The sequence below is a fragment of the Mytilus edulis genome, chromosome 5, assembly GCF_963676685.1.
Source record: "Mytilus edulis chromosome 5, xbMytEdul2.2, whole genome shotgun sequence".
NCBI lineage: Eukaryota > Metazoa > Mollusca > Bivalvia > Mytilida > Mytilidae > Mytilus > Mytilus edulis.
Window position 1 is genome coordinate 62,067,644 of NC_092348.1, and position 24,357 is coordinate 62,092,000.

Genomic DNA, 24,357 nt, shown 5'->3' on the forward strand with positions numbered 1-24,357 from the left:
AAAGTTGGCAAAAATATAGCAAAAAAGTGCTGATGAACTATTAGCTTACTTTCATTGTTGTCTTTGAGTTTCGTTTCTAACTCCACTCCTTGTTTTTCAACTTCCCTTAACTCTTCATCAGCTTCTTCGAATTGTCGTTTTATTTCCTGAGTCATGAATATTTGGTTTTGTTGCCTTTGTATAGCAAGCTTTCTTGCTACAAGTTGAAAACGCTGAGCATGCCTCTCTTCAGTATTGTCAGAGTCAGCACGTTTCAACTACAAAATAAAATTCATAACTGTGATTATATCACATGTGTAGCGGTAATGTTTTAGAAGCTTATTTATCTAAAGAGCATATTTCTTACCACCAACAGATTTGTCCTCAATAAAGGCAACATAAGTATATCAACTCATCATAGATACTAGGATTGTAATTTTGTATTTACGCCAGGCGCGCTGTCCAAAAGTCATACATCGATTGAGATAAAACAAATCCGGGTTAAAAACTAAACCTGAAGGAAACTCATCAACTATAGGAGGAAACCAACGGAACAACTGCCGTATTTATGACTTGTAACGGGACTTTAGGGAAAAAAATGAAATTTGAACCTGGTTTAATGGCTAGCCGAACCTCCGACTTCAAAGGTGAAACTCTGAAATGCTTTGTCAAAGAAAATTATATTAAAGCATCGTTTATATAAATTCCTATAAATAGTATCCCTTTCAACAATTAATCATTTTACCATCTACATGATCTAGTAATTATCGTTTCGATCAAATGATTAATATATGTAAGTAGAAGTTTAATTTGAATTTTCTGTATTTTCACCTGACATACTTGATTATCCTTCTTCGAACCTACATGTATGCATATAACACCAAGTGTGATAAATATTTCATATAATTTTTTACTTGACATCATCCTTTAAACAAGGAAAATGAAGAATATGAACGAAAAGTCAGCCCTTCCTATTTCAGTCTTGAACATTTTGTAATATGATGGATTTAAAGATGAGGATCAGACTCTTTATAAATTGAAAGCAGTTAAACGGAAAATACTCCTGACAAGTATTTCAGTTATATGGAATGCTCTAAATAGACAGGAGTTGATACTAGTTAATGATACATTCAACAGGCTACCAAATATCTGCCATTGCAGTAAATTCAGCAAAAGGTAAAAAAAAACCTAGAGGCTCTAAAGAGCCTGTGTCTCTCACCTTGGTATATGTGACTATTAAGCAAAGGACACAGAAGGATTCATGACAACATTGTGTTTTGATGTTGGTGATGCGTTTGTAGATCTTACTTGAACTCTGAACAATCTTGCAGCTTACAATTATCTTAACCTATAAAGAACTTGGCCCAGAAGTGACAGTGGAAATATTTTGTTAAAATTTACAAAAGTTTACAAAATTTATGAAAATTGTTAAAAATTTACCATAAAGAGCAATAACTCCTTAAGGGGTCAATTGACCACTTTGGTCATTTGACGACTTATTTGTAGCTCTTACTTTCCTTGACATTATCACTGTTTACAGTTTATCTCTATCTATAATAATTTTCAAGATAATAACCAAAAGCTGCAAAATATTCTTAAAATTACCAATTCAGGAGCAGCAACCCAACAACAAGTTGCCCAATTGGTCTTACAATTTCAGGGCAGATATATCTTGACCTAATGAAAAATTTCATTTCCAGCAGATTTGCTCTAAATGCTTTGGTTTCAGAGATATGAGCCAAAAACTGCATTTTACCCTATGTACTATTTTTAGTCATGTTGACCATCTTGGTTCGCGGTCGGGGTCATCCGACACATTTGTTAAACAAGATACCCTAATGATGATTGTGGACAAATTTGGTTAAATTGTCCAGTAGTTTTAGAGAAGAAGATTTTTGTAAAAGATAATTAAAATTTACGAAAATTTGGCAAAAAATTACTATAAAGACTTATTTGTAGATCTTACTGTGTTGAACATTATTGCTGTGTACAGTTTACCTCTATCTATAATAATATTCTAGATAATATCCAACATGTCCAAATACGTCAAAATTTCCTTAAAATTACCAATTCAGGGGCAGCACCCAACAATCAGTTGTCCGATTCATCTGAAAATTTCAGGGCAGGTAGATCTTGACCTAATAAACAATTTTACCTTCTTTACAGATTTGCTTTAAATGCTTTTGTTTCAGAGTTATAAGCCAAAGTCTACATTTTACCCCTATGTTCTATTTTTAGCCATGGCGGCCATCTTGGTTGGTTTGCCGTGTCACCGGACACATTTTTTAAACTAAATATCCTAGTGATGATTGTGGCCAAATTTGGATAAATTTGGCCCAGAAGTTTCAGAGGAGAAGATTTTTGTAAAAGTTAACGACGACAGACGACGACGACGGACGCCAAGTGATAGGAAAAGCTCACTTGGCCTTTTGGGCCAAATGAGCTAGAAAACTATAAATACATAAAAGAAACCACTGACACCCATTCTATTTTCAAGTTTCATTGAAAATATGACGCATACGAAACATTAATGCCTAAGTTATATAGATTCCGATTACATAGGAAAACTTATACCAGAAAATTTAATTTGAAAACATTTTCATCGATAAAAAAAACCACTCCTCTTTACCCACGTTTTTCATTAGTTTAAAAAAAAATCAAGTGGAGCACATATTTTCTATAGTGTTTTCATTTCTTTTTCTTATCATTTTGATTAATGTTATTTCCTCGTGTACGTACCTGTGGTCTGTTACCACCGATTACTTTTTCGGGTTGATTTGCTTCAGGGTCTGTATTTAAAATATCAAATGCAAAGAACAACGTGTTTAGGTGATGACTCATTCAACTTTTACTTTCTCAAATTTTAAATTACTTTGCATTCCAGACTAATTTATATCATTATCATTCACAATAAATTAGTTCTTTCGAATAGCCTGGAGGTTGTATATCTAACTGTTATAAAAGATGGGAACACCCAACGACCACGTCGCTAAAAGGTATGTGAAATATAACATTCGGTTTCTGGTAGCGATGATGCAATCCAAATAAGGTAAACAATTTCCTCTTACAGCAAATAATCATTAGAATCGCTACAACAAAAAAATGATAACTGTAATGAAAAGTTTTTATTTCAATATTGTCTATTTACATGTTGACTGGTGTCATCAAAATACTATGTTGAAGTCCATATCATATTGAACCCTACGTATCTCTTTGCTTTGTCACAGTACTTATAGTTTAACTGATAGTTTGTCAACGGCATGAAAGACAAGTAAAGATTTCGGGAGTAGACGTAAATGAAACAGAATCCAAAACACATAACATAAAAGACATTAGTTACCCTTTTCTATGCTTTTGTTTTGTAGTTGAAAACAAGTTACTGATAATAAGTTCTTTTATCTTCAAGTTCTTTTGATTCTCTTTTCAGGTCCTTAATCATGTTAATGGCTCTTTCAAGCATTTCGTTATTTTCACTTGAATTTATGCTTTGTTTCTGCTGCTTGTCATCAGATATGTATACACATATACAGATATAATTTTTTTAAAAGAAAGTATACCAATGTGTGTTGAGATGACAATGGTCCGAATTAACAGAAAAAATTGTGTGACACACGTCTTATAGTTTATATAAACTTCTTAAAGACTCGTCATAGATCTAATTGCATCGTTTTCCATCTTTCTGTACATTTTGTTTTGATTTATTTTCTATATAATTGCCTCTTCAGGCTCATAAATTTACTTGCAACTACCCAACTAAGTTGCTATTTGATGAATTTGTTTTTATTGAAACTAGTAATTTTTCATTTAAAAACCCATAGTTAAATTTGTTTCCAAATAAGGTAATTTCAAAGTAATTAAGTCAGTTAAAAGGAATCAGAAATTGTTAGACAATGTTAATTGGTATGGAGTTTGGTCCGTTTCTGTGTGTGTTACATTTTAGGGTTGTGTCGTTGTTCTCCTCTGATATTTAATGCGTTTCCCTCGGTTTTAGTTTATTACCCCGATTTTGTTTTTTGTCCATGGATTTATGAGTTTTGAACCGCGGTATACTACTGTTGCCTTTATTTATATAAATTTTCAAAAATTATTTTTTTAAATAGTGTCTTTTTTTTTGCCTTCTCTGAAAGATATGATAATTGCTGCAAGACACATGTCAACATTTTTAACAATAACCTTAAGTTTATGAATTACGCTTGATTTAAAAAAAAGCCAAATCAAGGAAACATATTAAAGGACATTACAATACACAAATTGAGATTACACAAAGTACAACATGTACAAATAAAGTAATGTTTTTAACAGGTCCTGCAGCAAATCAACTGACTAAAGGTATATATCGTAGCAAACCACTGGTAAGGACGAATAAATTATTTAAGTCAATATGTGGTTAGTTTTCTAAGATATATGTCAAATTATGCAGACCATGACTTGGTGTTAAATGGACACATGTATTTGTGTTGTATTTGTTTTGTATCCATACTGTTGGATTAAGACTGCTAAATAAATATGGTACCTAATAAAATAGTTCGAAAACATAATTGGTAGTACTTCTTAAGTGAAATCTATGAGTTTGATTGTCCCTCTGGTATCTTTCGTCCCTCTTTTATGACAATATATTAACGATTTCTAACTGTCCAATATAACAAATTTTTAAATACTAGTATCCATGTAACCTTTTAATTGACAAATTTTAATGGGTAATTCAAATGCAAGTGTTCTTCAATGATAACATATATTGTATCTGCTGTGATATGAGGTTGTTATGGTGAACAACTGTGAAAGGATAGGAAAATGGTATGCAAAATACACCTGATTTAATCGATTTATACCCTCAATAAAAGTTGCAATGGTATCATCTACAAATTATAATAGATGGACAATATTTAAAACAGTTCCGTATGAAAATATAGTTATGATGTCATAAAATAATTGTCTCTCTCCTTTTTAATATTTGTGAAATTAACAATATAAAATGCAATATATAAAGTAAACCCAAACGGTATTTTATAGTACGTAACATGAATAATGCTGGTAATAAAAGAGTCAAATTTTAAAGGTCAATTATGCAGCGTAAGAGGGCAAAGTTCCAGTATATAAGAGTAGATAAATAAATAAACACTCCGGTAAGCAGTATAATACAATCAGAAATTAATAAACACAATAGCAGTAATAAACACTATTTCTTTAGTTGAAGCGATCCGATTCTGATCAGACTGAAGTGAGGCATGCTCAGCGTGTTCAACTTGCTGCCAGAAAGCTTGCGATACAAAGGCAACAAAACAAACTATTCATGGCTCAGGAGATCAAACGGCAACTAGAAGAAGCAGAAGTAGAGCTTTGTGACGTAGAACAGCAGGGAGTTAAAATAGAAAAGCAACTGAAAGAAAACACTGAAAGTAAGCAAACAGTTGAAACTCTAAATTTTGAACTATCACTTCCGGTTTACCGAATATTTAATTCAAATTTACACATAATTACAGTACATGCCATTTTGTTCATTTATCAGGAAGAAGCAGGAGCTTCGTGATGTTCTTGAATTTTGGTACCAATTTTATGTGTGCATATTATAACGTGTGATATGTTTTCACAGTCGTCATCACTCATCTGCTGTCCCTTCCGGAGCACATGAGATCACTCCTAGTTTTTGGTGGGGTTCGTGATGCTTATTCTTTAGTTTTTTATGTTGTGTCATGTGTACTATTGTTTGTCTGTTTGTCTTTTTTCATTTTAAGCCTTGGCGTTGTCAGTTTATTTTCGATTTATTAGTTTGACTGTCCCTCTGATATTTTTCATCCCTCTCTTCTACTATCGTGGTTTACAAGGCATGCATTTGATCTAAAGAAACACTACTAGAATTAACATGAATAAAGCTTACAATACTATTGTAGACTCATTGTGATGTAAACTGCTCTTAGGTAAGGTTGTAGACTTTTTGACATTTTCCCCATTTCCATATAAATTTTATCTCTTGGTCATAACACAGATTATAATATTTCAGTATTGGAAGAGAATAAACAAACTTTACGACGACAGCTGTGTTCATTGTACACTCGGCGACAAAAATTATTACAGTATGAAGCCGAATTACAATCAGCTAAGTATGTGAATGTATTTGATAAATTTAAAATAAATATTATATGTTATTTGCCACACTTATAAACGTATATAAACTCATTTATCGCTATTTTGTGTATTTTTCTTTTGATCTTTTTTTGTGATAATTTTTCATACATATCATGCTACTTGCTTGAGATGGAAAATTATCGCTAGAAACTAAGGAGGCACGTGGCGTTGCTAATGAAATTGACAATAAATTGACAACATTGTCATAGGTAAAATAACGATAAACAGGTTATCATTGGTCATCTCAACTCAGTTGCTTTTCTCGCTTTCGCCGTACCGGTTCAAGCGAGAAAACCAGTATCGTTGAGATGATCAACGATATTCTATAATTATTTGGTCCTTGAGCTCACATGTAAATTTGAACTACATCAAACTCCAGACACTGATCATTCAGGTCCGACATTTTTTTTAACTGTACAGACATTAATCTAAAAGCATTGCCATTCCTTTGGCTTTATACCTATTTAACAATTGTGCAAAATATTTCAAACTTGCTTCCACTAAATTTTATAGTTTAGAAAACTATTATACTATCTTAAATCTAGATAAAACTTAAGATGCATTCAGATTTTGCAGTTAAAGTCACTACAGCATCTCATGATTAGATACATACATCATGTTATATTATTTATGTTGAGTATTAAGTATTATATTTGCAGCGATCAATTTTTGCCACCAAGTCCAAAAGAAGAAATTAGTGATATAAGTCCGCGTAATAGCTCTAGCGAGGAAGAAGAATACGTTATTGTTGAAAAGTCTGAATCTCAAGCGTTTGGAATTGACAATGTCACAAAGAAGGCAAGTGACGAGGCAGTCGAAACAGACAAAATGTTTGACATGCAAAATCCCTCGGAAATAGCAAATGACGTCAACGAAGTGGCTCCAAAAATTATCTCCCCTGATGTAAAATCCACGCCTAATATCGCAGACGACGGAAGCTACTGGTGGAGATATTTTGTTTGCTGAAACTGAAAGTATGAAATCAATCAAATAATAAATTCAGACAAAAGCCAAATACCCTTAATGAATAAGAAATAAATGTGGCAAACAATGGGGAACAAGGATAAATTTCTTGCATTAATGTTTCACACTTCAATATAAGAAAATATTCTCATTTTTTTTTCAAATTTTATGATTATAATTGCTTTTGATTTTTTTTTCTCACTGAATACTGAATTGATAAATGACAGAATATTAACTCTAAAATATCTGCTATAATTTTATTTTATTTGTTAAGGTTTTTATACATCCTTGGCTTCATTTTCAAGTGAACATTTCAGATGAATGTTATTCAACCAAAGCGTTTTGGGTGCAGCAAGTTTAAAATATGTTTCCATTTTCTTGCTCTTTCAGTCTCATAAATATACGTTTTAATTACTTATTATAGTTAACATAATCATTGTTGCTGCCTCTTAAGATATATTTTTGTGTACCTGTGTATTTATTATTTTGTTTTCAGAACTTACATTTGTTGATGAATATACAACTGGAACTCAAAATTGGGAATGTCCGTTCTGTACACTTTACAATGACGACACAAACAGCTTTTGTGATGCCTGTGAAGGCAAGTAGAATTCTATTGAGTTTATTCATGGAATATGTACTGGACACTAGATTTATGAGATTTAAACTATTGTTGGTTTTCATTATATAAACACATGTACCTTTAAATCTCTATTTGATTGCAAAGGGTACAAGGTACTGCTGATTGTTCTTGTACTCTGAAAGACAAAAAGATTTAAAAAAAAAATCTTATTTCGATAATTTCACTTTCAGATATATTGTTTATAACCTTTCATTTAACAATATACATTTTAGTGAGTGCATGAGATATATTGTTTATAACCTTTCACTTAACAATATACATTTTAGTGAGTGCATGAGATATATTGTTTATAACCTTTCACTTAACAATATACATTTTAGTGAGTGCATGAGATATATTGTTTATAACCTTTCACTTAACAATATACATTTTAGTGAGTGCATGAGATATATTGTTTATAACCTTTCACTTAACAATATACATTTTAGTGAGTGCATGATATATATTGTTTATAACCTTTCACTTAACAATATACATTTTAGTGAGTGCATCTCATGTTTCCCAGTCAACTTGATATTGAGGACTTTACCGAGACTAGAGAGGTCTGTTTTAAATTTTGATAATTTCTCGATATTGACACAGATGGAAAACCTCAAAATAGAAAGTCGCTCGGCTCTGTCTGACTGTCCGTTAACTTTCTATGGTTATTTTGAAGGGAATTATTTTATAAGTGACTTATGCAAAACCCCAAGATGCATGCACAAATAGAGACCGCTACTCTGTACTAGAAGAACAAAGTATCAATCTGTTGAACTTCTTTTGATTCCTCATTTTATCCTGCATCGCCGAAGATGAGAGAAGGTCTAGTAACCGCTCGACTCTGTCTGCCTGTCTGTGAACTTTCTATGATTATTTTGAACGGAATTATTTTATACATGTTATTTGATATTCATGTGTTTTAGGGTATTTCCATTTTTATCCGCCGTGCTGCTATTTCTGTTGGAACAATTTGAAATTTTTGACAAGGACTATTGTCGTCGAGTTTTGCCTACGTACGAGTGCAACCTCAATCAATTCCATACAGAGACGCAGACCGAGACTCGTCTGGTGTGTTAGTTTGATTCTATTTCTTAATCGATTTTTGAGGATTAAAAATCGGTCGACTGCGGGTATAATTCATATTGAGTTTATGTCATAGGGGAATTACGACCAATTCAAGGTAATTGCTGGGTTCAACAAAATTTAAGACTTATTCATTGGTATCTAGTACTTGTTTGTATATGTCCAGGTGCAGATTTACATTGGAAATGTATAAAGAAGAATGGAAAGTGTCCCTAGACATGGGTGAAGCTTTCACATTTTTAGTCTTATATTAATTTGATTCGTGCTATTTGTCCTCTTTAAGTTCAACAATGTTCCCCTTTGATTTTTTTTAGCCGATTTCTTTTGGATACCAAAATTATTTAATATGATCGAAGATATTCGCTGAACTTTGCTTGGCAACTATATTGTTATCAAAAACTTAAAAGGATGAGGTTAAGATTTAAATAAAAACAATTGGTTACGTGTTTAATTATTTGAAATTGTTTTGTATTTATAGCTTGGAAATGTAGCATGTGTACCTATGTGAACAATACCAGAAAAAAGAAATGTGAAATGTGCTACAACGATAAACCACAACTAGATGTTCAACAAAACGAATTACGTGAATCAGATGCTTAGTGTTTTTATTCTTATTATTTATTATCATTATGTAAGATGCGTCAGCACGAACCGATGAGAGTTCTTATGGTATGTGGCAGACAAACTTATGTGAATTTATAAGACGAGCATTCGATCATTTGTATCACTACAGTTATCTTTCTTATATCAATAAAAATTCATTACCTACTTTTTTATCGAAATTTGTATGTCTTAGAAGTCATTACTATCAATTGCCAAGATTACTTTAGTTATTTACAAAAGGTGTTCAACTCATACAAAGGCAAATGTTGTTTTGGCTATGATAATAGGCGAATTATTTGATTTCCCCGAATGTTTTCGATTTGTAGGACGACAACCAATTTGTGTGAATACAATTCAAGCTTGACTAACCTAAACAAAATATGTAACGAATACAGAGTCAATTAAAATCATATGAAACGAGTGACCGAGCGACTGTTGAAAAATAACATTTATCCAATTCTTGAACCAATGCATGTATATATCATAAACTTTGACTTCTGTGCAAGATTTTATTATTTTTTTACGCATCCATATAGTATAATCGTCAAAAAGATATTTCTCTTGATCTGTTATGAAAATTTGGCAGCTAATAAATTGTCGTGATATGAAGTCAGTCCTAGTTTTCCAATTGTCACCTTATAGTAAACAATCAACAAAGAAGCATGGATATTGAACACATTTATGAAATGTTCAATTAGATAATAGTTTATTTCTATGACAGACCCATTCATATTGCGATCCACGAATTTTTACGAGAAAATTCACATTAAAAAAGTAAATGTCTTCTAAATTTGTACAAATAGCATTTTCTTGAAAAAAAGTATATGTACCTAAGTTTTGTAATAAAAACTAGCAATTAAAAAATAAAAAAGAACCATATACATCATTTTTTTTAAATTTCAAGTTTCATACGACTTTAACATCACTCCAAATCAACCAGAATCTATAACACAATTTTTTTTCTGTATTCGTGTATTTATTATTTTGTCCGTTTGCTTTGATGGTATTGGAATGCTGTGTAGATGGTATATATTCAATATCTACGGTATATACATGATTTAAGTGTTTCACTTGAAGATTGTTTCATAAGTCAATGTTTCAAAATTGAGTAGTCTATACGTAAGTGATACCCTTTTAAGATATAGATTGGATTATTATGTAAGTACATGGAATTGGACGATATAAGACTTCGTGGCCAAACCAGCTATCAATGAATTAAGCCGACAGCAGATTACAGATGTTCGAATCTTTTAAATTCATTAAGAAGTGAATAATAAAGATTACAAACAGAAGAAAGTCATTTTCTGCTGTGCATACACTACACTGCATGCAAATTCACCTCAAGTCAAAATGTCACAATTAGATATTGGACATATTCGGTATAAAACACATCAACACATGTATAACTTCTGGCTATTAAGTTGATAATAAATTAGCGTATTGTTCAATTCGTCATGATGAGCGTTAACCTTACATGTATGTTAACTGGGTTAGACAATATTTTGTGTATTTTGTGTAGTGTGCACAGCTTATTAAGTAGTGGGACATCATCAACACATGCATATCTTAAAGGGAAGTTAAAGAATTTTGCTAGATTTGTTTTGGTTTTTCTTTGAGAACGTAGAGGAAAATACCAAAGGGGCAGTCACCTCATGGATCGAAAATAAACTGAAAACGTCAAGGCAAAAAAAGAAAAAGACAAACAGACAAATAATAGTACACCAGACGCAACATAGAAAGTTAAAGACTAAGCAACACGAACCCCACCAAAACTGGGGGTGATCTCAGATGACCCGTAAGGGTAAGCAGATCTAGCTCCACATGTGGCACCCGTCGTGTTGCTTATGTTATTACAAATCCGGTAAATAGTCTTATTCGGTAGGTCACATTCGTTAAAAGGGAAGGGAATTGTAGTTACGACATAAGAAACATATCCGATATCATCTGTGAAACGGTATGCAGACTAATTTACACGAGTACAAATAAAATCAGTCAGTATTGGTACACAATGCATACCCATTAAAATCGAAAAATTTGCTATTGAAATATCAAACTACCAAAATCAACAAATATGTTGTTTATCATTTAGATGCTGGTATCTTCGGTAATTTTTTACTATGGAAGTAAGTGACGTTCTTCACAAAGTAAAATGTTTCCGGACCAATAACACGTTAATCGTTTTCCATTTTATTAGCTAATCTTTTTTTTAAGAGCGAAAATCTAATATATTCGTGAAGACGATTCAATTCAAGCTGAACCAAATAAAAAAATGAGGGAATTGCATTACATCAAAAAAACTTAGACTTGATGAGTCGATAGTGTAAGTGTTTCTTGGTGTGTATGCGTCCATTTAAAAGCGCATAATAAGGATTAAAAATACTTGGTGTTTATCCGATAGATTGCTATGTAACTTTCGCATTTTGATGTTGTCTTTATTCCACTGATGTGTTCAAATAATGGTATGACCAGGGAGATGGCTTCACATCATTTGTCATTTAGAGTCCCGTTTATACCTAACTATGCGGTTTGAGCTATGCCCATTGTTGAAGGTCGTAAGGTGACCTAGAGTTGTTAATGTATGTACCATCTGATCTCCTGTGAAGAGTTATTATTTTTATTGCATTGTTGCCATGGCCGCAATCGTAAACATAAACTCTTTCATATTTCTTAAATGTACACCTTTTGACGAGGTTTTAAAGTTTCTAACATAATTATAACAATATATCCGTGTAAAAGCTCTAAGACTACTTAAACAAAATTACTTTTGTTTAAGACAAGACAGCTATAACATGATGGGAAAATATATGGTGTTTCAATTGACTACAACAAGTCACTACGCACACATACAAAACGCAACCAAACATCGCTTTCAAAGAATAGGTTCATCGGAAAGTCACACTGTAGCAATGCACATGGATGAAAGACTATGGTATTACAACATTATATAACATGTTTTTGCCTTAACTGTCAAGATATAAGAGATGGCATGAACTTCAGGAGAAGTAATTGAAATATATGTTTTTTTGAATTTTATTTATAAATTGTTCGTATTTTATCAATTCAAATGAGAAATAGAAACCAACGACATTTACGTTTGTTATTATGAGCATTATATTGAAACTATCAATTCCCTGCAATCCCTTGAAAAATGTTCAAACCCACAAAGCACACACACACACATACTCACATGTTAATATATATCTAGCATAAAACTTGTAACATACAATCTAGTTATATAACAAGAATAAGCGTTAAAACTCGAAATATTAGTTATTGTTGTTTCTCTAAATCATAAAACTTTCCAAAGTACAACTTAAATAATATAATAAGTAATAATAGTAACTTATTCGATGAAAACGACTTGCATGAACTAGCACGAAAGAACAAAACACCAGAAAGACTGAAATGAGAATATCCCCTCGCCTATTACATTTACATTAATTGTTCGTCCAAACAAAATCAAAGTTTTAATCAATTTCTTCATCTTGACGCATCTGATGCCATCTAATATTTAGAGGTGTCAAATAACTTTGAAAGGTTAGGCAAATGATTCACGTGAAGTATCATGGTGATGATCACGAGATGGATTCCCACGTTGTGGTTTCTGGTTGCAGCACATTTCACATTCCTTCCTTCTTCTGTCGTAACCGTTTACATGAAGGCATTTGTTGCATTTCCAAGCTACAAATATAAAACATGCACTTATATAAGTATGCAGTATAGTAATATTTAAGTTAAACCGATAGTGTCTATGAGTTTCCCTTTTAATTTGATTAACAAGTTCAAATTTAGTTTACAAATATGCATAGCTTTTTTGTTCATTGCACAGTTTATCTATTAAATAAACTCACATCGTATTGAATCCGTTTCAATGATAAATTTTCTTCACATTAAAACAAAATATTGTTTAAAAGTTCTATTTGTTTCATATATTGTTCATTAATTAGTTTTTGAATATCATTACCCTAAATCTTTCTGGAGTTGAGCTTTAAGATGATTAATTTTAAGTTTAAATTTGTGGTGACTTTTATTTATACAATATACACACTACGTATTAGTTTATGGTAGCATGTAATATTACTACTAGACAGTTATGAAAATATATATTGTGCGTTATTTGCCATGAATTAGATCAATACTGTTTTTTATGAAGAAGATCAACGCATATATTCTCACCATCACAAGCACTGCAAGAACTGCGTCCATCTTTATTATGGAGTGTACAGAAAGGACATTCCCAATATATTATTATAGCTTTGTCATCAACAAATGTAAGTTCTGTAAAAAGAAATAGGCAAATGTTTCATGTCTCATAAGCGTGAATGCTAAGTCATAAAAAAACGATTGTCACAATAATTTATTTTGTAAATCGAGTTCCATGGCATCAATGGACATAAGACAACAACATAATTATCTTTGTTCGTTGCACATTTTAATGGACACTAAATTAGAGACAAAAAGTAAGCATCTTCAACAATAACAAGGAAAATAATAAGGATTTGAGTTTCAACTTACAAAGCGAGGTTAAAACCCGAAAATGTTTTTTCATATATGTATAGATATTTAGATTTTAAGTGTTATTGTATTAATTACTTACTATCAATATCATCAGGTAATTTATTTCCATCACAAGCTTCGTACCGACTATTATCTTCTGACATCTTTGGAGAAGAATCTACACCCGATTTTGTTCTCGTCACCACCTTTATATGATATTTTAAAGTGAACTCGTTCGTTTTAACCTTAAATACATCATTTGTATGATGAGTTTCGTCAGTAGTTATTTCACAAGGTCTTTCTGACAATAAACCAGCATCTTTAATTTCTAACGTCCCGTATGTTTCCGCCCTGACCGGGTCTGAGAATGTTGTGTCTGGTACAGCATCTGATATCCTACTTATGTTTGTGTCAGATCTTGTTTCCGTTGCATTTTGTGTCTCATACTTCCTATCGTTATCAACTATGACGCCACTGGCCTTCATTGTTTCATTGAAAGTTTCGAAACCAGAAGCCACAGACTTTTCATCAAAACTGTTTCCCTCTTCTACAATTGGTATATATTCAGAAGGACATGTATTCTCAGCTTCCTCTTCTTGACTCGGTAAATAGTGTTCGCTGCAATAATCGAAATTTGTATAAAAATTTTTAAAGGCCACAGCTTAAGGTACGACGTTAAAAATATTTATTGTCAAAACTTCATAGTTAAAGCTTTAGGTAGACGTAACAAAGAAGATGGTATCAACTCGGATTCAAGACAATTTAACTGTGGATACTGAACATTTCCCTTGCCCATTATCTAATTATAGAAAAAACCAATGGTTTAGGAACTACAAACTAAAATTTAGTTTGCAAGTTGCAACATAATAAGTTTATCTCAATAAAATATAGTCTACACGAAAATATATCGTCGACATTCATGTTCATAATTCCTACATTTTTTTTATTCTTGTGTCTTTGTCAACTGATATCTTTTAATTGATCAAATACTATTACATACCTAGCTGATCTTAATTCAGCTTCATATTGAAGAAGCTTTTGTCGCCGAGTGTACAGAGAACACAACTGTCGTCGTAAACTTTGTTTACTCTCTTCTGAAATATTCGAATGTTTGGCAATTAAATATTAAAGTAGTACCTCTACTGCTATTGTGTTCAAACTAGTCAATCATTCTAGATTTTACCTTATGTGGTGCCATAAGCTTGCAAACCTATCTCGACTCGAATTTGTTGTCCCTTTTTGAAAAACAACAAACCACTGTTCATTAATCAGTTTGTTTTCTAACCTACTTTTGTAAAATCTTAAACTTGTAAAATCTCATACATAAACATATATAAAAAAGATTTGCAGTTATCCAACGATAAGAAATGTTGCGTATAAGTATATAACTTCACAAAACGGTTTTAGAAGAATTTCTTTACCAACGACGTACTTTCATTCCCGAATCTGTTATCTGTTTACTACCTCTATGTTTTTGATACAGTAATTTGAACCATCTTATATGTTTTTGATACAGTAATTTGAACCATCTTGCATATGTACAATACAAAGTTAATAGAGGATTTGCAGTTACCCATCGACAAAATATGATAAATAAGTATTTTAAATTTACAATACGGTTCTCATATCAATCCGCTTGTTCGATAATCCCTAGGTTTCATTTATGTCCAGAAAAAGTCATCATTTATTTCGGTACAGATTGACATAAAATTTAAATTTTAGAAAATCCTTTTTTTTTTAATTCAATAAAGTGCAACTGTGACAATTTGTGGAAGTTAATTTATATGACCAAAGGGACTGGAAACTGAAGATGCTATTAATATATACCATATATAAAGACGAATTGGCACTTTTTCCAACCGAAAAAACAATTATGTAAGCAGTGACATTTTACATTAGATTCCAACTGCTAGCTCAAGAAAAAGTTGGCAAAATAGCAAAATATTGCAGATGAACTATTAGCTTACTTTCATTGTTGTCTTTGAGTTTTGTTTCTAATTCCACTCCTTGTCGTTCAACATCCTGTAACTCTTCATCAGCTTCTTCTAATTGTCGTTTTAGTTCCTGAGCAATGAATATTTGGTTTTGCTGCCTTTGTATAGCAAGCTTTCTTGCTGCAAGTTGAACACGCTGAGCATGCCTCTCTTCAGTCGGGTCAGAGTCAGTGCGTTTCAACTACAAAATCAAATTCATAACTGCTAATATGTTTGTGATTATATCATATGTGGAAGCTTATTTAGCTATAAAGCACACTTCCTCACACTAAAAGATTGTCCCCAATAAAGCCAACAGTAGTATGTAAAGTCATCATAGATACCAGGATTGAAATTTTGTATTTACGCCAGATGCGCTATCTAAAATTCATAAATCGATTGAGAGAAAACAAATCCGGGTTAACTAAATCCGATTGAACAACATCAACTATAAGAGGAAACCAACGGAACAACACACAGTGCAACAAAAACAAACGACAATGCAACATACATAGAAACGAACAAATTGATAACAACTACCCAATTCATAACTTGTAACGGGAATTGTTTAAGAAAACATGGGAATTTGAACCTGGTGTTATGGCTAACCGAACCTCCCACTTTAAAAGTTAAAACTCTGAAATGCTTTGTAAACGGTATTAAAACATCGTTTAAATAAATTCCTATAAATAGTGTTCCTTTTAACAATTAATAGTTTTATAATCTAGTAATTAACATGTCGATAAAATGGGTATATGTAAGTAGAAGTTTAATTTAAGTTTCGATTTTTTAACACCTTATACATACATGATATCTTGGTACCAACCAATGTATATTTCACAAAGTGGGATTAATATTTCAAATAGTTTAAAACTTGAAATCATCCTTCTTTAGATTCGAGCGTCACTGATGAGTCTTTTGTAGACAATTCTTCAATTATCAAAATACTCAACAATAGATAAAAGAAACACTACATGTAATGCTGAAAAAAATAAATATTCCTCCGAAATATGAAACCTATCACAAGGTACTTTTTTTAACATATTCATTGATAACAAAACACTCCCCGGTATCCCCTTTTTCATCGGTTTGATGTTTTCGATACATCACATACTTTCTATTGTGTTTCTTTTACCTAACTGTTTGACTAATACTTTGTCCTTATGTACGTACCTTTGGTCTGTTTCGACCGAAGACTTTTTCGGGTTTAAATTCTCCAGGATCTGAATTAAAAATACCAAAATGTGATGTGAAACAAGCTTAGGTAAAGGATCATTTGACTTTTAATTTCTCCATTTTAAAAAAAAAACTTGGCATCCCAGACTCAATAACTTAAATCTTTATCATTCAATATTTGAAGGTCGTACATTGACCTATAATGGTTTACTTTTATAAATTGTTATTTGGAGAGTTTCTCATTGGCACTCACACTACATCTTCCTATATCCATTCAATGTTAATACTTTCTTTCGAATGACCTGGCATCCCAGACTAAATAACTTAAACCATTATCATTCAATATAAATTCTTTCATTCGAATGACCATGAAGTTGTATATTTATATACTCCATAAATTGTAGCAGCCCATGACCCTGTCGCTAAGTGGTTTGCGAAATATAACATCCGGTTACTTGTAACGATGACGTAATCTAAATAAAGTAAAGTTCCTTTTACTTCAAATCATAATTAGAATCGCTACAAAAAAAATATATTTGTAATGAAGAGATTTATTTTTATTTCATTTTATTCGTACATGTGGACTAGTACCATAAACATTCCATCTTGAAATTCCTGTTCATTTTTAACCTTACATATTTATTTGCTCTGTTCACCGATGATTGTATATGACAAGTAAAGATTTCGGGAGTATACATCAATTAAACAGTATCCAAAAACCTAGAATAAAAGGGACATAGTTACCTTTTTCAATGCCTTTATCTTGCGGTTGGAAACAAGTTACTGAAAAATTAGATCTTTTATCTTCAAGCTCTTTGGATTCTCTTTTCAGGTCTTTAATGCTCTTTCAAACATTTCGTTATTTTCACTTGAATTTCTGCTTTGTGTATGCTGCTTGTCATCAGGCAAGTTAACATTCGACCAGTTAGTTATCACTTCTGGAGCAGCACGAATTGTACTTTCCAAATCCTTGAATGCAAGAAAAAAACAGTAGGTATATACACATAAAAATTCAACAATATGTGCTTATTTATATTTCAATCTTAAGACATAAATGTACCTCATTTTTTTATTTCAAAAGATAAACACCTGCAGATTTCTGGGGATCATTTGAGATATGTTTTTAAAACATGTATGCTATAAATTTGTGTAACCGTTCTGTTAAAATAATTAATTTTAAATTAATTAAAAAAAAGGCATTAATTTGTTATTAATTTATCTAATTTTTAAAAAGTTAGCAACGTTATTACTTCCAAACGTCCTTCTGTACCTGTATCGAATACCCTCAACAAAATTTAAAAAAACCGCTATCTATATATTTTACTATTTTTAATAAGCTTATATTGATTTTATTAATCCTTATCTTACATCGTTGTCCTCTTCTTGCAATTCTTCTATTGTTGAATGTTCCTTGGCTGAAGCATTTTGTCGTAGAGTAACTCTAGCTTTACTTTCAATTGGCGATGCATCTAAAATTATTCAATTTAAAAAATATGCTGCGTAGATAAAACATATTTGACCATACCAAAAAATAATATATTTTTTTCATAAACCTATTGAACCCATAGTTTTATACACAACAAAATGCATCAATATATCTGTATACTGCTAGTACAAAAACAATGGTTTCTTGGCGCATTATACAATGTTGGTGCTTGGTGAAAAGACCATTGATGGTGTCGATTTGTATGGCAGCTGCACGTAGTGGTGAACTCGCTATGGACAAATGTTGAGATGCTTTCCGATGTATGAAAATTTAAAAAAAAACGATACGAATATTTGATGCACTTATCCTAGATAAAATTGCAGTTGTATAAAACAAAATGTCGTTTTTTGTGTGGATTTTTTTATGTCGAAGGAAAAGAGAACAACACAAATACCAAACACTATCAATCAACGGAAAAAAAGACAACTGTCAAATTCCTGACGGGGTATAAGTACTTTTTAAAAGCAAATAAAAAATGCGTTAAACCTGGGTTTTTAGTTAGTTAAACAATAGGAATAGTGTTATTGATATTTACACAATGTCACCTTTAGTTCATTTTATAATAATTGTAAAACAATTTTGATACCATTTTCAGCAGATATTTCCGGCTTATGTCTAGAAATGCTGCGTGTCTTTGATTCTCTTTTCAAAGTTTGCCAGAACTCTGAAGCATCTTTAACTGTCATATTTTTATCAATATGTTGTCCTAAAGTAGCTTCAAGCTTTTCCTCTATATCATCGTCACTGTCCTCACTGAAATTTATGCCACATTAGTTATTCAACATGTTGCATTTAAAATCTACCTACACATTTTATACAAAAAGACTCGTACAACCGTTTAAACTTAACAAGTCATTTTTGGAAATATCAAAAGTTCAATAACACTAGGGTCGATATGCTGTCTGAACATATAATGATTTTCCGGCAGTTGATATGATATATCACACTGAATAAAGGTCTGCATACTCGCTCCACTTTAAATATGTTAAATTACTGTGAGTTGATATCCAGTCGTCCTGGTGTAGGGTATGCGTCGTGGTTTGATATGCTACAGGTCTTGAGTTCGAATCCCAGTAAAGACAATGGATTCTTTCTAAATAAGCTTTGAAAGTGTGACTTTTCTTAATAAATATTTCTAAGTTTTATTGTGGATAAGCCATTCCCGTCAAAATGTTATATTTCCAACATATAACTACGGATCGATATGTTAATTGTTTTCGTTATCTTAATGATAATTTTGTCCTCTCTTTTTATCCTTAATATCAACTAATTGAACACTTTCGCTGATTAAAATTGCTATCTCAGACTTGGAAGCTTCGTTTCCACAATAGAAATGTATGTTCTTCCATATAACATTGTTGAATACGAATATATATTAATATATTTAGTTACGTCATTGTGACAGTTTTGTTGCCGCCAGATAAGCATTACTGTCTCTCGCATTTTGTGACGACATTCGCAAAGTCATATTATTTCAAAAATCTGCTTTATTTATTGAGCTACACTGTCACTTGAAATATGATATGCAAATTATACATACCTTGACGAGTTATTTAGTTTTTCATCAGATTGTGGTAGCTTTAGGGTAAATGCACCTAATCCACCTCGAACAGATGCTCCAAAATTATGCTCAAATATAGTGTCTTCTGGAACGACTTCCTTTACATCATTTCCGCTATTGTAGAAGTCTATTCTGCGTATTGATGCTGAAGTAACTCTCCTTGCTAAGAAATCTGGCCTGGTAGGAATTCTGGGTTTGTCTGAAACAATACGATTACCAAAGACTACTAATTAATATATGACAACGCTAGAAGAATTTGTCCCTGACTTCCTCACACCTATTACCACAAGGTAGCTGTTAGGAGTCCGGAGGTGTTGGTGAAAGTAGGTCCGTAGTAGTGGTTTATAAAATTTGTTTTAAATCATTTTAAAATAGAATGGCCATCATGTTTGAATTTTTATTTTTTTTATAGCTACAGAGATGACTGATTTGTCAACAACAATTTTTCAATAACTTATCTTACTATATGGTTGTATTGAACGTAAATTGTTAGACCAACTCTGATGATTAACCTTATATTACGCATATTATTTCCAGTGCTGCACTGTAATATGATGCATGTTATGTACTGTATTTTCTGTTTTATAATTTTGCCCTGAAAGGAAGACAAGCACAACAAAAAATCTTACGTTACTAATGTATTAATTTATATTTGACGGAATATAAGCACTCAGTAACCTTTCATTCCTGACTTATGATTTTGTCTATTTGAAAAAAAAATTAATTTACATATAGCGGCTTCTACTTCAAAGGCAATTAAAATATAACATTTTGTATGAGAAAGAGTCATCGGATACTTACCTGAAATATGCTGTACATTGTCTGTATTTGTTCTATTAGGTGCGTCTTTTGAAGGTTTAGGGTCATCCATTGCCTGTATGAAATATTAACAATTTGATACAAATCACTTAAACCTAGTGTTTTTCGTACTTGAAACCATCTATTTATACAGTATGCAGAATAAAAAGTATACCCTGCTTGCCATTTTATTTTGAAGAGGAATGTTGTGACTTATATTGAAAGTTTTGTTGAAAGCTGACAAGTCAAAGTCATATATATCATCATGATCATTGTTAATTTCAATAGTTTGACTTTGATTTGACTGTACTGATGCATACAGTATTAGAGGTCGTCATTTACAAAGGTATCAACCGTATCGTATACGTTGACGTATCCGAATCTGCAGATATATCAAAAAATATTATGTGATCCCGAGCTTATTAATAAGACCATACTTCATATAAAAAAAAAACGAATTGGAATCTCTTCGAAATAATCATAACATACACTTTCAATATTTGTGATAGTGGTGTTTTTTAAAAAAAAATAAGGGGTTCCATCAACTACTTTTACATGCCCTTAAAAAGGAGCCAATGTAGGACAGGTACACGAATTTCGTACACAATCCTTTAATAATCTAGTTAAAAAATATTTCAAGATCTTGTATAAATAGACACAGAAACAAAATTAAATGTACTACTTATATACATGTAAGGAACTTTGAATATTGTTCATTTGCGATTTTATCCTAAAAGGTAACAGAAAGTATTGAGTATCACTCTATTTGTCAATTAACAATTTGGTTCTACGTGAGCACAAGTTCATACACAAACAAACGATTTTTACCGTCTTCACTCCTATCATGCATGTAAACTGTTCCAACTATCCGGAATATATTTATAAGTAGGGTTACATATTCCACAAAAACTCGATATTTCCTTATTGTTTTGTAAATTTCTGCATTAGAAATTTTAAATCAGTCGCCCATTTGCATTATTGATAGTACATAAAATCAAAGCTCGGGATCATGTACTGTTTTTTGGTATGTCTGCAGATGCGGATACGTCAACGTTAATGATACGGTTGATACGTCTTTAAATGACCCACCTCTAATAGTACTCATAACCAGGAACGTGTATTTAAACATCTTATACAAGTTCCCTTCTGATTAATCGGTAAGTGTTCTCTACCTCGTTCCCTATAAAATCTATATGTTTATGATATTGTTTATGCTTTTCTTGTTTCGTTGGTTTGTCTTCACTTTTCTTATATTCCAGTTGCCCTAAAGGATTGCGTGATTTTACACTATTTTGATAATGACACATACAAATAGATATTTGATGTATTAATGGAAAATATACATATTTAATGAACATTTAAAATAAAAACTTTAAATTCACGATTTGTATTATTCATTTTACAAAGTAAGAGTGTATCTTACTTTCAAGACTAGTTGTGGTCGTATTCTGATGGACTGTGTTAACTTGGCGTTAGGACCAGCATGCTTAATGCAGAAAAACCTCACTGCAATAAAGATTTTCATAAAAAAATTGCGTATAGTTGTCATCTTTCTATTCAAATGGAAAATAACGGAAAATGTTAATAGTTTCACGAATGATCAAAGGGAGTGCATATAATATCAGCCCTGAAACCTGTTAACATGCTAATGAACAGTACATTTCCTTATTGTTTTTTAACTATGTTGACAAAATTATCACTGAAAATTATCAGAAACCTTGCACAAAGTAGTAAAATGAAGTATGAAGTCGTATTTACATGATCAAAACAAAAGTTCCTTTTTGTGCAGAAAAAAAATAATATTGTCCATCGACTTAAAATTTCGAGTCCTTTGATAGTCATATGGGTGTCTATGCTGAAGTTGTTTGCGTCTACCATATCTAGGGTCATTTTTTTCCAAATTGTCGGTTATGTATGCTCTACAGTTTCGTATTTTGGAACCTTATTTAGGAAGTATATGGACTTTGTGATTGCTGCTCTATATTATGGATTGTAACTTAACTTTCAATACACACTATGATAGATGTTACATAGTCAAGGACTTATTCTGACCCAATGGCACTCATACAACATCTTCTTATAATAAAATTGAGAATGGAAATGGGGAATGTGTCAAAGAGACAACAACCCGACCAAATAAAAAACAACAGCAGAGGGTCACCAACAGGTCTTCAATGTAGCGAGAAATTCCCGCACCCGGAGGCGTACGTTATTCCTATATTCATGTGTGTATCTATTTAGATGACAAATAACGACAACAATATATGCCGCTGTCCAAAAGTCATAAACACATTTCAATAAGCTGTCTACTCACAAACTGTTCAACACAAAATATTTGAGTTAATTTACTGTAAAATGGAATACATTCAATTTCCTTTATCAAGACTTTTGTATCAATTAAAAAAAAAGTAATGACTACCCTTAGTATCTGACAAAATTAAGTTTACCTTTTCCTTTAAAGGATTTCTGTGTTCTATAATTTCCTAGATTCAATTCACATTTACATTTTTCACATTTCAGACACCGGCGATGACAAAACACATTTTCTACACTAAGTTTCTCCAGGAAAAATAACACTCTCTTGCAGAGGTAGCAAATATCATTGGGATTTTCATCAGTTTCTGTCTGTAAAATTATATAATATCATAAAACATCTGTTCATAGGACTTATTATATAGTTAAGTATAATTGTTTAACTGTTTAATAATTTTCAACTTGTAGGCTGGATATTTCTTAAGCAACATACGGTTTTTGTTCACCCTTGTTGTCTACCCGAGTCAAACAGAATACGGACAAAGAAAGTAGTCTGTTAAAATCTTTCTCTCGGAATACAATATAGGGTTTTCACCGTATATTAAAAAATACATGGTTATATTTAGACGCATTATACATTTGTATTTACTTTGTTGTGGTTAATGTTACTACCTGAGATCTCCTTTTTGTTTGAATGTTAACGCTTTAATTCGTTGTCCAGGATTGGTTATATTTGTGGGAGATTTGTCAGCTCTTTATCTTATGAATATATGTATATATCACTGACAGTTCATCAATTGGCATAATGCATAAACCTGTTCATGTAGTGCAGTTTGATTAGTAACGGTAATATCGAAACAAGCAAAGACAGAGGTGACCTGGGAAATAGAAGTCAAGGAAAACATTTAATTGATGAAACAGATGTCTTATACAATAAAGTCCATTAAGGGATGGCGTGTTTTTTTAAAAGGTGTGGGCGTCATACCTTTTTTTTAATTTGCTTTAAGTGTTTAGAAATTACATATGATTTAGTTAACATACATTGATTTATTTCTATATTCTATTACCTTTCACATGTTTCAGCAAAATAATAAATTATAAATACTGTTGTGAAGACGGTTTAACCGTATTAAATTTTATCTGGACAGATAACAAAAACGTCAGGATGTTAAATCAAATTAAACAACGGTCATACACATGTCGTCTTTCAATCTAAGTACTAAGTATGATTTTTATAGTT

The 24,357-nt window shown here is 31.7% G+C and overlaps 3 protein-coding genes across 4 annotated transcripts in view; 1 reads left to right on the plus strand and 2 right to left on the minus strand.

The window, feature by feature from the left end:
- The window catches only part of LOC139524153 (F-actin-monooxygenase mical1-like), a 158,820-nt gene extending 149,281 nt beyond the window's left edge, over nucleotides 1–9,539 (plus strand). The window contains exons 20-23 of one of the 2 annotated variants that reach the window (XR_011664748.1): nucleotides 5,168–5,375; nucleotides 5,978–6,077; nucleotides 6,762–7,666; nucleotides 9,249–9,539. Coding sequence is in view for 1 of the 2 variants with exons in the window: in XM_071318761.1 (XP_071174862.1) it covers nucleotides 9,249–9,370 (122 nt within the window). In the remaining variant the exon portion in view is untranslated. The remainder of the gene's footprint in view (nucleotides 1–5,167; nucleotides 5,376–5,977; nucleotides 6,078–6,761; nucleotides 7,667–9,248) is intronic. The other variant, XM_071318761.1, reaches the window with a different exon arrangement.
- Nucleotides 1–24,357, minus strand: part of LOC139524152 (F-actin-monooxygenase mical1-like) — a 150,707-nt gene that overhangs the window by 107,568 nt on the left and 18,782 nt on the right. Inside the window, exons 12-14 of the mRNA XM_071318758.1 lie at nucleotides 23,312–23,489; nucleotides 22,288–22,370; nucleotides 20,868–20,940 (exon numbers count right to left, since the gene is read on the minus strand). Of these exons, the coding sequence (XP_071174859.1) occupies nucleotides 20,868–20,940; nucleotides 22,288–22,370; nucleotides 23,312–23,489 (334 nt within the window). The remainder of the gene's footprint in view (nucleotides 1–20,867; nucleotides 20,941–22,287; nucleotides 22,371–23,311; nucleotides 23,490–24,357) is intronic.
- Nucleotides 12,392–20,856, minus strand: LOC139522605 (uncharacterized). Its single transcript, XM_071316069.1, has 11 exons — nucleotides 20,796–20,856; nucleotides 20,046–20,265; nucleotides 19,092–19,258; nucleotides 18,388–18,488; nucleotides 17,764–17,863; nucleotides 17,017–17,066; nucleotides 15,838–16,045; nucleotides 14,871–14,964; nucleotides 13,971–14,488; nucleotides 13,550–13,651; nucleotides 12,392–13,054 (listed from the first exon to the last, which is right to left on the minus strand). The coding sequence occupies exons 1-11, from the start codon at nucleotides 20,854–20,856 to the stop codon at nucleotides 12,912–12,914; spliced, it is 1,764 nt and encodes a 587-aa protein (XP_071172170.1). The 3' UTR covers nucleotides 12,392–12,911.

What these genes read in the sequence shown, in the direction of transcription:
- LOC139522605 (XM_071316069.1), bottom strand. Translation starts at nt 20,856, where the DNA reads ATGACTCTTTCTCATACAAAATGTTATATTTTAATTGCCTTTGAAGTA. An exon ending in AGATAAAGGCATTGAAAAAG is followed by an intron (nt 17,067 to 17,763) that starts GTAACTATGTCC and finishes TTTTTAATTCAG; the next exon opens with ATCCTGGAGAATTTAAACCC. An exon ending in ACTCAAAGACAACAATGAAA is followed by an intron (nt 14,965 to 15,837) that starts GTAAGCTAATAG and finishes CGAATATTTCAG; the next exon opens with AAGAGAGTAAACAAAGTTTA.